This window comes from Nannospalax galili, unplaced genomic scaffold (genome assembly GCF_000622305.1).
Source record: "Nannospalax galili isolate Female #2095 unplaced genomic scaffold, S.galili_v1.0 scaffold355, whole genome shotgun sequence".
Taxonomy (NCBI): domain Eukaryota; kingdom Metazoa; phylum Chordata; class Mammalia; order Rodentia; family Spalacidae; genus Nannospalax; species Nannospalax galili.
Genome location: NW_008336848.1, coordinates 207,740 through 222,055, shown reverse-complemented (window position 1 = coordinate 222,055; position 14,316 = coordinate 207,740). Strand labels below are relative to the sequence as shown.

Genomic DNA, 14,316 nt, shown 5'->3' with positions numbered 1-14,316 from the left:
GTAACCGTGATAGTCAGCTGTCTGAGAAAATGTGATTTGTAAGAACACTGATTTCCATGGTGCCAATTGTTTTGCCAAATTCTCTTTTCCTCCTCCTTGGGAGACCCACATGCCCTCACCCTCTGAGGTGTCAGGGGTGACAAACTGACAGAATACCTTCTATTTGGGTTTTAGCATGGTTTAAATGACATCCTGGAAAGGGTGACATACAAAGACATGAACTCCCATAGTCCCATCCTTTTTTTTTTTTTTGGCTTTTTGAGACAGGGTCTCCCTGTAGCCCCAGCTGGCCTGAAACTATGTAGACCAGGCTGGCCTTGAACTCACAGAGATCCGCCTGCCTCTGCCTCCCGAGTGCTGGGATTAAAGGTGTGCACCACCACGTCCTGCTTCCATAGTCCATCTTTTACAGTTTGGTGAAGCTTTGAGATCCTTGCCACCACAGCTGCTCTTCCTTGCCCTGCCCAGAGTTGCCTTACCCCCGTGGGCCCGCTCCCAAAATGGTGCCAACTCCTCCCCTTCATGCAGCTAAGGTCAACTGATTGGGTGGGAGAGGTAATGGGCTTTGGCCTACTTGACTCCTTCCGCAGAGCCAGGGAAGGAGGCGAGACAATAGCAGGCTGGACAATAGCGTGTGTCGTAGTGGTTAGAAGGAGGAACTTAGGTCACACCAATATTGTGTTAATGTGCCACTTCTTTTTTTAAAAATATTTTATTATTTTTATTTTATGTGTATGCATGTATTGCCTGCATGTAGGTAAATGCACCCGTGTTGTGCAGTGCCCACAAGAACAGAAGAGGCTGTCAGATCCCCTAGTATGGATCCCCTGGTACTGGAGTTACTGGCAGTTGTTAGCTGCCATGTGGGTGCTGGGATTTGAACCCAGGTCTTCTGCAAGAACAGTGCTCTTAACTGCTGAGCCATCCCTCCAGCCCCCCAGTGTGCCACTTCTAAACAGATTTAGGGATATGCAGTGCATTTGGCAGTGACTTGTACAATACTGCTCTGGCATACCACTGATTACAAATAACAGCTATTTACCATAGTGGTAAATCAAAATGTTTAGAATGAGTGTATAATCTATTAAAGTGAAGGCAACGTATGCTGTTTAACCTCTGAAAAATAGCATGGTTACACAAGAGTAACAGACAAATGACCAAAAAAAAAAAAAATATAGTAATTTGGTGAAATTTGGCAAATGTATACCCATGCAATTATGAAGTGCCTGTCAAGAAAGTTAACATATGTACCACCCCTGAAAATTTCCTTGTGGTCTTAAAAAAATTTTTTTTTTTGATGTATATGAGTAGTGTATGCAAGAGGCCAGGTGGGCATTGGATCCCTTGGAACTTGAGTTATAGATGGTTGTAACTGTCCAACGTGGGTGCTGGGAACTGAACTCAGGTCCTTTGCCAGAGCAGCAGCAAGTACTAATAGCTGAGCCATGTCTCCAGCTTCTGCCTATAATCTTATTAACTGTTTATTCCTTACCTCTGGGCAGTCACGGATAAGCTTTATCACTGTAGGGTACTTTGAATTTTCTATGATTGTATAAAATTGAATCATGACCTGGTACTTTTAATTGGTAGTTTATATCTGGTGATTCATCCATGTGCATTAACTAATCTGTTTATTGCTTAAATGCTGGACATTTATTTCTGGCATTCAAATAAAGGATAGAAACATACAAGTTCTTCATTTCTGTAGGAGTGGAATGAGGGTTCATGTGTATGTTTTACTATCAAACTTTTCCAAAGTGGTTGTCCCAGCTGACATCCTCATCATCACTCAGTACAGTTAATGTTTTGTTTTTTTTGGTACAGACAGGCAGATCAAGATTGAGGCCAGCCTGGTACACATAAGTTCCAGGGCTATATAGTGAGATTCTGTTTCAACCCCCCCGATACCCATATAGTTTTTAAAAGGTGTTTAAATGGAGATAGCCCACGTGGGTGGATAATGCGCGTCTCAGACGGCAAAAATTACTAAGTGTAAACCTAAGTGTCAGGTGTGGGATACCTCCTTATAGGTTGGTCTGGGAGGCCCCAGAGCCCCCCCCCCCCCCCCCCCCGCGCAAGTCAAGCTGAGTCAGATTTCTGGCTGTAGGACCCAGCATGCTGTGATACCAACCTATCAGGCAAGAAGTGCCCGCTGGCATCATGACTTTTGGGGTGTGTGTGGTGGTTTGAATGAGAAGTATTCCTCTTGGGCTCACACATCTGAACACAGGTTGGTGGCAGTATTTGGGGAGGGAATGGAAATTTTAGGATGTGGAGCCTTACTGGAGGAAGTACATCACAGGCAGGCACTTTTACTTTGCTCTCTCCAATTTGTGCATGTGGATGGAGATGTGATTGATCTACTTTGGCTGCCTACTGCCAAGACTTCCCCACCAGGACGGGCTCACCCTCTGGAACTGTAAACCAAAATAAAATGCTTTGTCCGTAAGTTGCTTTTAGTCATGGTATTTTATCACAACAAAGAAATACAGGGGGTAACCAACTGCTTTCTGATTGGGTTTGAGGTACTCCACAGAAGGTAATTCATCCACAGAAGGTAATTCATGCTTAGTACCTGTGATGGCTAATCCTGGGTGTCAACTTGACTGGATCTGGGATTAACTGAAATGAAAGAGATCTTCTTGATTGGATCATCTGAAGCTGGAAGACACACCCTAAATGTGGGTGTTACCTTCTGATGGCAGCCTGTATAAAAGGCCAAGGCAGAGGAGAACGCCTGGCTTCTTGCTGCTTGAGTTCGTCTTGCTGCTGTAGACTGAAGACTTTTGGAATTCGTCAGACCTTCAGCGCCAGATCGGGACTACTGAGACATCCAGCCTCATGGACTGAGCGACTACGGATTCTCAGCCTCTCCAGTGTGGTGCAGCCATTGTTGGACTACTGGGACTCTATTCTGTGAGCTAAGATGATAAATCTCTATACATACATATTCATTCTACCGGTTCTGTTTCTTTGGAGAACCCTAATACAGTACTTTAAATCTGTTCAAAAGCCCATGACTAGGGAGGTCTGTGCTGGATAGCTTTAGTAGTCAACCTGACACACCTGAGAAAAGAGAACCTTAATGGGGAAATTTCCTCCATTGGACTGACTTCTGAGGCACTTTCTTTATTGTTGTGCTGTGGGAGGGCCCGGCCCAGTGTAGGTGGTGCCACCCCAGAGTAGGTGGTCCTGGATTGCATTAGGAAAGTAGGCTGAGCAAGGGTCAGAGGAGCAGTCAGTAAGCAGCAGCGTGGTCTCTACCACAGTTCCTGCCCTGGCTTTCCTCAATGATGGATTGTACTATAACCTGAAATAAATCCTTTCCTCCCAAGTTATTTTTGCTTAGAGTACTTTATCACAGCGAACAAGGTCAAGTCCTAGTGGGAGGGGCTACTAGTGCTCTTTTGCTACGTAGCCATGCCAAACTGCCATCCAAATATTTGTTTATATTCATAGAAAAATGCTGCTTGGCTTTCAGTGGGCAACAGTTAATGCAGTGACATGTAACTTGTAATGAAAGAGTAAATGACCTGAGAGACCTCTGTTACCAATTTCAAAGCCTAGGAGCATGGAGGAAGAGAGGGTGGAGAATATAAGAGCCAGGAGTGCTGGGAATGCTGTCTCCTGGATCTGACATGGTGTTGCACTCATGAACTCACAATAGCTGTGGTTACCTGTACAAGATTAAACCTGTCATATGGGGGCGGATCAGAAGGGGGGACGGATTAGATATGATGAAGATACATTGTATATATATGAAATTAATAAATACAATGCTCTTTAAAAAAAAGATTAAAAACTTTAAGAAGGGTGAGCTCATCAACATGCCACCACATACGGGGAGGAACTCAGGCTCTGCTCCTGAGGAGCTACTGGCAGCTGCTGACAAATTCCCATACTTCAGGAAATAACTTCATTCTCATATAAGCAACCCTTATTAAACTCAGTGGGCCATTATTTAAACAAACAAAAAAAGACATGAGGTGGACTTGGGAAGGAATTCTGAAAGAAGAAAATGTGGTATGATCAAAACTATATATATATATATATATATATGAGAAACTGTCAAAAATAAAAATTGCACCCCCCATTCTAGAGATCTCCTGTAACTAGGTGATTTTAATAGCATTTTATTACTTTTATTCTATGTGTATGACTGCATTGCCTGCATGTAAGTGTGCCCACAAAGGTCAGAAGAGGGCATCGAATTCCCCTTGGAGTTAAGGATGAATGTTCGCCACCATGTGGGTGTTGGGAATCGAGTCCTCTGCAAGAGCAGCCAGTGCTCTTCATTGCTGAGCCGTCTCTCCAGCCCCATATTTTATTCTTAGTACAGTTACCTGCTTATTTTGACCTTTTTAGAAAGTGGTACCTGGAAAACATAACAGTCATGAACTTTTACTGTATTTTGGGGGGAGACCAATTATTCATCGTTATCACACAGTACCACAAATTAATGTCATGCAAACATCAAATTAAGTCATTCTGCCAAATCAAATTGGCAGGGCACTGGGACCTGGATTAGATCCCTTCCAATCACTCCTAAATTATTGTCTTAAAAAGACCATACAACTCAATTTATAGTGATAGTATTGGGTAGTTTGTAATTTTATACTCTAAACTTTCCTGGCTTAAATGGTCCTCTTGTTAGAAGCAGCATTAAGGTGGCAATTAGTTGACTTCTACAGGAATAAAATACTATTTAAACTGAAATTTGAGTTTCCAGAAGGCAGAAAGCTGTTTAGGGATGTATATCACATATCAAGGACAGAAGATTATTTTAGGTGTGCTTTACAAAAGTCTCCATGTTGTGAACTATGACCAAACTTCTATGTGGAATCAGCATGAAAACCTTAGGTCCGTCCAGGCCCAGGTCTAATCAGCAGTTTTCCAGGCTGCTGTGCAAGTGTGAGTTAGACAGATGCAGGTGAAGGAAGGTGGCTCTGCAGCTGCTGCTCTCTGCAGAACTCTGTTCCATAGCTGGAAAGATGAATGCTTTCAGGAAACCCCACTGTCCAAACCAATTAACTTGGACGTACCTATATTCAAAGTTAGATTGACCCCACAAGAGACTTAACTGAATCTACCCAGTTAATAAACGAATAAACTACCTATCTTTCTGTTCAAAGAACAGATAGAAAAGAAAAGATTGAATGTAGTATTTATTCGTGAATTTACATGTGAGGTCATTTACAAAAGAAAAGATACAGACAGATGCAGCTTTCAGTGCAGTTTCAAATATGTTCACAATAGGCAAAAGGCTGTGAGAATTTGGAATGACAGTACTGAATGGCACATGCGTCAGCTTTTTCCTCCCCAAGAGGAAGGGAGAGAGTAGAAGAAAATGTTGGTATTAATGTAAATACAGCCATGCAAATAAAAACTTGGTTTTAAAGCAAGAGGTCACACTTAGAGATGTAGAACATTTCTGTATTTAAGGGTTATCATAGTAGGAGATTGAGAACAAAATGAAGAGATCTCCAACTTTCCATTATCCCAGTTACCTTAAATTATGCTAACTGCTCCTATTAAAAATCAGTCTGAGGCTTTCTCAATATTGTCCAAAGACTAACTTTGTAAGAGGAGTCATTTCTAGTAGTTTCTAAAAGGACAGCATTTATGACAAAATCTTTTTGGTTTTCAATGGGATAAAGCACCCTTTAAAAAGAGTGTAAAATGTTCCTTTACTCTCAACAATGTAAACTATAGTTAGACTTCGTGTCCGTAAAAGTGTTAACAGAAGACTCCCTCTTTTATTATTTCATTTAAATAAACCCCTTCCTGTCCTGGATCTTAGCTTAGAAACACTCATTAAGAACACAGTCCTTCCCCCACCAGAAGAATCCAGCATATAAATAAGCAAAAAATAGTCTGTGAAAGTGACAAATGGAAACACACCTTAATTGATTCACAAAAATGAGGTACAGATAAAAACCAAAAGAACACAACTATAGTCAGCTGTCAGTATCCCTAGTGAAGACGTGGACATGGGCCATTAGTCCTTCGAGGTCAGGGTTACCTCATTACAAAAAGTATTCAATGTACTATTGGGAATCTTTGAAAATACTGGCTTAAAATTCCTTAAGCGCATATAGCCATAGCTAAAGCACTAAACTTGTCATCTCAAAAAAATAGATGCTCTGGCTACAGGATTTATATCCTTTTTGAACCATTAGCCATACCTTATTACTAGAAAATTTAAACTAATTAAATATTCCTATATATCATCACACTTATTCCATCTTTACGTGGGGTTATACACATAAACCAATTATCTTTAAAAAGTATACTATTAAATAGTACTTACTATGGAAGAGACATGGGCAATTACAAACACACTTATCTTTCATCTTACCTCTTTTCTGGTTTCAGTCCCTCATTAACAATCTTCCTGCACAAATATCAATCAGAATTATTTTGCTTCTGCATAATTTACTAACATTCTACAGAATCAGAGGCACTGTGCATGCGGACAACAGCTTAAAGGGTCTCAATTTTAGTGTGCTCCACATTTAAGTTTTTCATCTTCCAAAAAATTAAAAAGGGTTAATTGAATATAAAAGAAGTCTATTTTACAGCACTTACTAATGCTAAAGACCAACATACTATAAAACACTCATATTATACAAACATCTATAAAAACAAAATCTTTCAGAACACAATCCCCACCCCCATATAAAAAAAATCAACAAATCAAAGTTTTTATTTGCATGGCCAATTATTGTTTGTCCTCTACAACTTTATTTTAATATCCCTTTAACAGGTTCGAAGCTTTTGTTGCACAGGGAATAAAAGCTACAAGACTCAAACTTCCTCCAGCAGCCACACCCACAACACCTAAACATGAAACAGATGTAATGAATGACAACATCACAAAGGGAAAACTAAGTTCCACCATTCAACACAGTTCATGACAGTGTCTTCAGGGTTCAGCTGAAGAGGGGGTAAACTTCTTTTTAAAAAAGTCAGTCTGCTTTCCCCTTTTTTTATAATGTTGGTGGTTTTAATCCGTACTTCTTTGCAACTTCTGTCTGGGCATGGGCAGCATCACAAAGTGAATACAGATGAGCCATCTCCATTTCTGATTTGGCCAGGTTAATAGCTTTGTTGAACATGTCAATGGCTTTCTCCATGTTTCCTCTAAAAGAACAAAATTTTAAAATTCTTATTTTAAAGACTAGATTAAGACAATTAACTGGGTTATTTAAAAATCATACTTCTAAAAGAATATTAAAAAAAAAAAATCATACTTCTACCTGGCTCCTAAAAGTTTGCATGCTTCTACTGAAACCAGAGGTCCCTGATGACAGACTCAGAGAGCACTAGTGGCCTTCAGAGGCTGGCCCTCATTTGGGCTGTGTAAACCCACCCTCTTACTATCTCATTTCTTACCATCAAATGCCCAAACCCATGCACATCTACTGCAGTCAGTGATCAATCTTGATCATGCCAAACATGCTCTGCATATAACATTCAGATTATTGCCTCTGCCTAATTCTTCTCAAATCCTTGCTTTCTAAAACCCAGCTCAAATACTACATCCTCACATAAAAATATTTTCCTTATCCCTTCCCAGGAGAATTATCCACTTTATTCCTAACATTTCCACAGTTTTACTATCATTCTATACATAGATAAATGTTTATACCATAATCTTACTAGCTCTGTGATGAACACCATTCAATCACCACAACAAGTACAAAGGCTGGTAATTATTTTTTAGTAAATATACAAACATACTTATGGCTAACCAAGTTTACAATATAAGTGTGGCTTCGCTTTATATAGTTAATAAGAAACAATTGTGTTAGGTAGCTAGTGATGTGTGTGTGTGTCTGTATATATATACACATACATTCATAACCTTACAATCAGTATTTAAGTTGCTACTAGATAATTGTCAGACTGTAAGGAGTGGCCACATTTAACTTCCTACAACACATGGCTACACAATGCTAAGGGTTCATATGGAAATACTATGTCAATAGCTAGCAAATGTGAAAAATACTAACATAATCAAGAATGTCAATCAAGCCAGGTGTGGTGGCACATACTTTCAATTCCAGCACCCGGAGGCACAGACAGGTAGATCTCTGAGATCAAGGCCACTGTGGTCTACATAGTGAGTTGCAGGTCAGTTGAAGCTACTGGGAGACCATGTCTCAAAAAACAAAAACAATGCCTTCTACCCTCAAGCAAAACAGCAAACCACAAAACAATAAATCATTCCTTCACACCCCCTTTTCTTGGGTCTTTTTAAGACAGGGTCTCCCTGGGAACCCCCCCACCCCACCCCCCATCCCCGGGCCTGGAACTTGCTATGAAGACCAGGCTGGCCTTGAACTCTCAGAGATCCATCTGCTTCTGCCTCCTAAGTGCTGGGATTAAAAGTGTGCATCATCATGCCCGGCCTACACACTTATTTAAAAAAATTTACAGTAGGATTCAAAATGGACTTAAAAAAAATTATTATGCCTTTAATCTCAGCACTTGGGAGGCAGAGACAGGTGGATCTTTGTGAGTTCAAGGCCAGCCTGGTCTACATAATGAGTTCCAGGATAGCTGGGGCTACAGGGAGACCCTGTCTCAAAAAGATAAAACTCATGTATGCAAACCCAGAGAGGCCAGAAGAGGGTGTTAAGATTCCCTGGAACTGGAGTTAGGACAGTTGTTAGCCTCCATATGGGTGCTGGGAACCAAACTTGGGTTCTCTGGAACAGCAGCCAGTGCTCTTAACAGTCATCTCTCCAGCCAAAAATGGACTTTTTTTTAAGACAAGGTTTCTAGCCCAGGCTGGCCTCAAACTCCCTATATAGGTGAAGAAAACCCTTAACTTCTGATCATCCTTCTGCCTTTTAGGTGTGCACCACCATGCCCAGTTGTGGTGCTGGGAACTGAACCCAGGGCCTCATATGCATACTAGGCTACATTCCCAGCCTTACAAGATGGCCTTTTTAAAGTATAATTAACACACTAAGAAAATTCCCTCAACGCTCTCCCCCTTAAATCAGGAGTTTTTAATCCACGGAATCTGTGAACACCTTAAATGTAAAGTATTTTTATATGCACTCATCAAAGAATTCATATTCATAACTTTGCTCGAACCAAGATTAGAAGCTACTACTGCCCTACTTTAGAACAGTAGTTTATTTCTAATAACGAATTAGTAACTAAGAAGTGATATTTACATGTAACTCATCAAGAACATCACTTTTTATTAGTCTACCTATATTCTGCCTACTTTGGAGGAAAGAGAGTCACAGGAAGAACAGAACAATACGGAATTAAGAGAATTCATGGTTCCTGATAAGTGATAGCGGCAAGATCAGCTACTTTTGACATCAGTGAAGTACAGGCTCAAATCCTGTCTTCACTAATGTCTTGTGGTGCAGCCTTGTTAGCTTAATCAGCCCAGGCATCAGTTTCTACACTCTTTAATTATACTGGGGATCATTATAAAGATGGGGGTTTATGTCAACTGAGGTAAAATTTGGAAGACACCGAAGTTTAATACTTGGTCTAAAATATGCACATAAGGAAATACCAATATTAAGATGGTATACTACACTTAAGTTCCATACATAAATACTTGCCAATATTTAATGAAGATCTTAAGTGCAACTGGATAAATAGTTACACGAAACAAAACAAAGTTATAGGAAATAATGAGTTGCAAACAGTCATCCTTTACAATTTTTTTTTTTTTTTTTTTTTAAAAAGGCTCTCCCTATAGCCCTAGCTTGCCTAGAACTCAGAGATCTGCCTGCCTCTGCTGGGACTAAAGGCATGCACCACCATGCCTGGTCCAACCTTGGTTTTAAGAAGACTCCTAAGTGCAGAAGATGTCACAGCTTGCCTACTTGGCTGGTTACGTTGCAGTAGGATCCAGGTCTTGTTGCAACATGGCTGGCTGTTTTCAGTTACTCTTTACTGAAGTAGTAAGTGCAATTCAGGTGTTTCTGTCCTTCCCACAAGAATAACACAGGTAAAAAAAGAAATAATACACAACAGATACTAAAGACCTTGTTTCCCTTTTAAGGCACGAGTTTGACTTAAACAGCTTTTGTAACTTTTATTTTGGAAAAAAGAAATGAGGCAAATCAAAGTTGCCCAATTTTCAGGGAAGCTTGCATCCAAAGGTATAATAAACTTTAAAAATTTAATGGGTTATTGGTTGGTACTCAATACATTTCCTAAGAAGAGACTTTAGAAGTTACCTTTGCACTTCAATAGTTCCCATGGTTTCGTATGCAAAATCACATTTATTGTCAATTTCAATAGCTTTGCTGATAAGCTCCAAACCTTTATCCAAATCTTGTTTCCACTGAAGTTGAAGTAAACTGGAAATGCAAAGACAGTCAGATGGACCCAGTACTGATAGAAACAAATGTATGATCTACTTTTTGCCACTGATAAACTTCTAACTTAATTCAAAAAGAAAAACAAAACCTAAAGCAATATACAATCATCATCACATTGAAGGTTTTTCCCCCTTCTCTGTTGATAGTGCAGAACCACAGATTCATAGAGTAATGATCCAGTCTTCTTTTCCCATGTATTTCTAAGAAACAAAGTCAACTGTTTTTGTATGTAAATATCAAGAGTGATTTATTTAGTACCAAACCAACATTAGCACCCTCCTCTCCCACCTCATTTTTTGCTCCTGTCTTGAACTAATTTTGACTGTGGAATCCAGTTCTGTTTCTGGCTGCCATCAACAGTGAAGCAGCCAGAACCCTTCCTCTCTGTTCCTGGCACTTGCTGATATCTAGTGTATGCTTGCACTCTTAGTCCATGTTTGATTGCATTTCACGGCAATAAAAGTATGTTGTACATACTGCCAAATATTTGTCTTACACGTTAAGGTTTCTCCCTTTACTGTAAAACTATAATTTTATCCTTATAAAACTATGGATGGTGGTGCATGCTTTTAATCCCACAGTCAAGAGGCAGAGGAAGCCAGGGAAACAGAGTGAGACCCCGTCTTAACAAACACACACACCCCTTAAAAAAAAAAAAACAAAAAAAAAAACCATGAAATCCCCTTTTGCATCATTTTCAATTTATTGAATGAATTAGAAATTCTGATTTGATATAATCACTGCAAAAAAATCAAATGCATGAAATAATTCTTTTATAACCTTTTCAAAAATTTTTCATTTATGTCTATGTACAAGCCTATGTGATGTGTGTGTGCAGGTGCTGGGATTAAATGTGTGTGCTACCATGCATAGCCCTGCTTTTTATTTATTTTTTTGAGACAGGATCTCCCTGTAGACCCAGCTGGCCTGGAACTCACAGAGATCCACCTGCCTCTTGCCTCCTCTGAGTGCTGGGATTAAAGGCATGCGCCATAACAACTGGCCCTGCTTTTCATGTTTTGAGACAGGTTCTTAATAGGCCAGGTTGTCTTCCAACCCAAGATCCTCCTGCCTCAGCCTCTTGATGACAGTTTAAGCTTTATATATAACTTTTCTTGTAATACATACAAAATTCACATTGCAAATAAACTGCATAAATCTCTGAGCCATTTCTCCAGCCCTGAACATTTCTAATTCTTAAAAGCTCTTCCACAAAGTATTAAAATTAAAAATTATTAGTTACACATAATTAGCCATAATAATGATAAACTAATCTGTAAATTTAAAAGTAAAATAACGGATATTTATCTATAATAAATCACACAAAACAATCTGCAATCAATCAACTACCTTTCAAATTCTATTTTGTAACTAAATTCTGTCCTTTGGTGCTGGGGTGGGGAGGTTGAGACAGGTTTTAGCTATGTATCCCAACCTGGCCTGGAACTGATTATGTACTACAGACAAGTCTTGAACTTCAAAGATGTAAGCCAGGCTGGTGTTGTTTTCATGATTTTCCTGCCTCTGCCTTTTCAGCATTTCCTACTGACACACACCACTATAACTGGCTATTTATCTAATTTAAAAAATATGTACTTTATTTATCTCCAGGTGTGGTGGCATATGCCTTTAATCCCAGCACTGGGAGGCAGAGGCAGGTGGATCTCTTTGAGTTCCAGGCCAGCCTGGTCTACACAGTGAGTTTCAGGCCATTTGGGGCTACAGGGAGACCCTGTCTCAAAAAGAGCAAAATAAATTTTTAAAAATTTATTTATTATTTTTATTATATGTGTATGAGCACACTGTCTACATGTATGTGATTGTACCCATGTCATACAATGCCTGCAGAGGTTAGAAGAGGGTGTTGGATCCTCTGGAACTGGAGTTATGGATGGCTGTTAGCTGCCATGTGAGTGCTAGGAATCAAACCCGAGTTCTCTGCAAGAGCAGCCAGTGCTCTTAACTGCTGAACTATCTCTCCAGTCCTACTTATCTAATTTTTAAACAACTATCAATTTTGTACTCTAAATTCTCTACTGTGAAAGAACTTATGAGCTGGGGTATAGCTCAGAGGTAGTTAAGTATGTGCAAGACCCTGGCTTTGATGCCCAATACCCTCCTTCCTGAAACAGCCAATGCTCTAGACTCTATTTTTAACTAACTCATCTTGAATTCACATACATGCAGGCAATACTCTCACATATAGAATAAAAATAAAATACTTAAAAAAATAAAACAGGGGCTGGGAAGACTCAGTGAAAACCAGATCCCCAGAAATAACAGAAAGCCATGGTAACACACGTCTGTAATCCTAGTGCTCCTACTGTGAGAAGGGAGGTGGAGGCAGAGAATCCCTAGAGGCTCACAAGACAGCTACTATTAGCAGTGAATAAATAGAGACCCTGTCTCAAACAAGGTGGGAGGTCTGCAGAACACTTAAAAGTTGTCTTCTGACTTCTACACACACACACTGCAGCATGCAAACATCCACACTATGCACATGCATGTACATACCACACATACACATAGATTAATAATAAAACCCCCAGCATCCATATGCTGTAAGAAATGGAGCAATTAACTCATTGATATTTCTCTACTATACTCTGAATCATTCCTCTTAGACTAAAAGAAATATTTAATTACTTTGAAAGAAATGTACCTATTATTGGAACAAATAGAACCAGAAAAATACATACCCTTTATGAACATAAGTTGTGGCATTATCTGGTTCCAAATCAATACATTTATCATACATTTCATCAGCTTTACCAAATTGTTGTTGATCTGTTAATGCCTACATGAAGAGAAACTTTAGTTAAATATATTAAGGTAATAATTAACCCAAAAAGTTGAAAGTATATTGCTTATTATTAAAATTCATTTATTCATTATCAAATTATTGCTTTAAATTATTTGAGGTGATTTAATATTTATATCTTAATTACTGGAGTTTTTAGGTGGTATTGATTACAAATAGGGTATTATAACTGTTCTCTCCTTAACTAAGGTTTGATTCCATGGATACTAGATCACACCTAGATTGTGCTTTGAGAGGTGCTAGCATCTAAGACCAAGCTTTAAGAGTTAAAGCAAAAGACTTTGTAACTTTTATAAAGAAGCTATGGAAAACAGGTTTTACATGTGTATATATACATGTATGTGTAAAATTATACAGATTTATATAGTAAAGCAAAATTAAAATTTCCAGTGAAAATACAGTACTGATGAGAATATACTAAGTGCTGATGAGAATATACTAAGAATCAAACTCATTTCAAAGGGCAAACGGTGAAAAGAGGTGTGCAATCTCAAAATAGTCTGCAGAAAAGACTTTCTGGTTATTAGTTTCTTTAAAAGTTAGTGGCCTTTGCTTTCTTAGCGCCTTACAGAAGTCTGCACCAAAAAAATCGTGAATTCTATGACAATGGTAAAGATGGTTTTGCCGTTTACAATCTGTTACTAAAATATTCCAGGAATTCCTGGGATGTTTTGCATCTTAGACAATTGTCATACAGTGATGGACAGGACCTACATTGTAAGAAACAGTTTATTTTAAAATGAAATGGAGATCTTTTTTAAAGTAAACACTCATTCAATTTTATGTCTTACAGGGCTTATACTGAGTTCAACATTGTATAACTGTATTAATTCAACAGTAAACCTAAAAATTTTATAGCCACTTTTGAAAGAGCTGTATCTTTCCTCTGGAAACTTATTGAGCATATTAAACCTGTAATGCTATGCTTCTTCTAAAAAAAATAAAAAATATTTAAAAAAATGTACGAAACAGCATATTTTAAAATGAAATGGAGATCTTCTTTAAAGGGTAAAAACTCAATTTTATATCTTACAGGGGTTTATATTGAGTTCAGTATTGTATAACTGTATTAATACAACTGTGAACCTAAGAATTTCATAAACACTTTTGAAAGAGATGTATCTTTGCTCT

The 14,316-nt window shown here is 38.7% G+C and overlaps 1 protein-coding gene across 1 annotated transcript in view; it reads right to left on the bottom strand.

The window, feature by feature from the left end:
* Positions 1-5,152: 5,152 nt before the first annotated feature.
* Tomm70 (translocase of outer mitochondrial membrane 70) overlaps positions 5,153-14,316 on the bottom strand; it is a 38,497-nt gene continuing 29,333 nt past the window's right edge. Inside the window, exons 10-12 of the mRNA XM_008831243.3 lie at positions 13,064-13,161; positions 10,221-10,343; positions 5,153-7,143 (exon numbers count right to left, since the gene is read on the bottom strand). Of these exons, the coding sequence (XP_008829465.1) occupies positions 6,990-7,143; positions 10,221-10,343; positions 13,064-13,161 (375 nt within the window). The 3' untranslated portion in view covers positions 5,153-6,989. The remainder of the gene's footprint in view (positions 7,144-10,220; positions 10,344-13,063; positions 13,162-14,316) is intronic.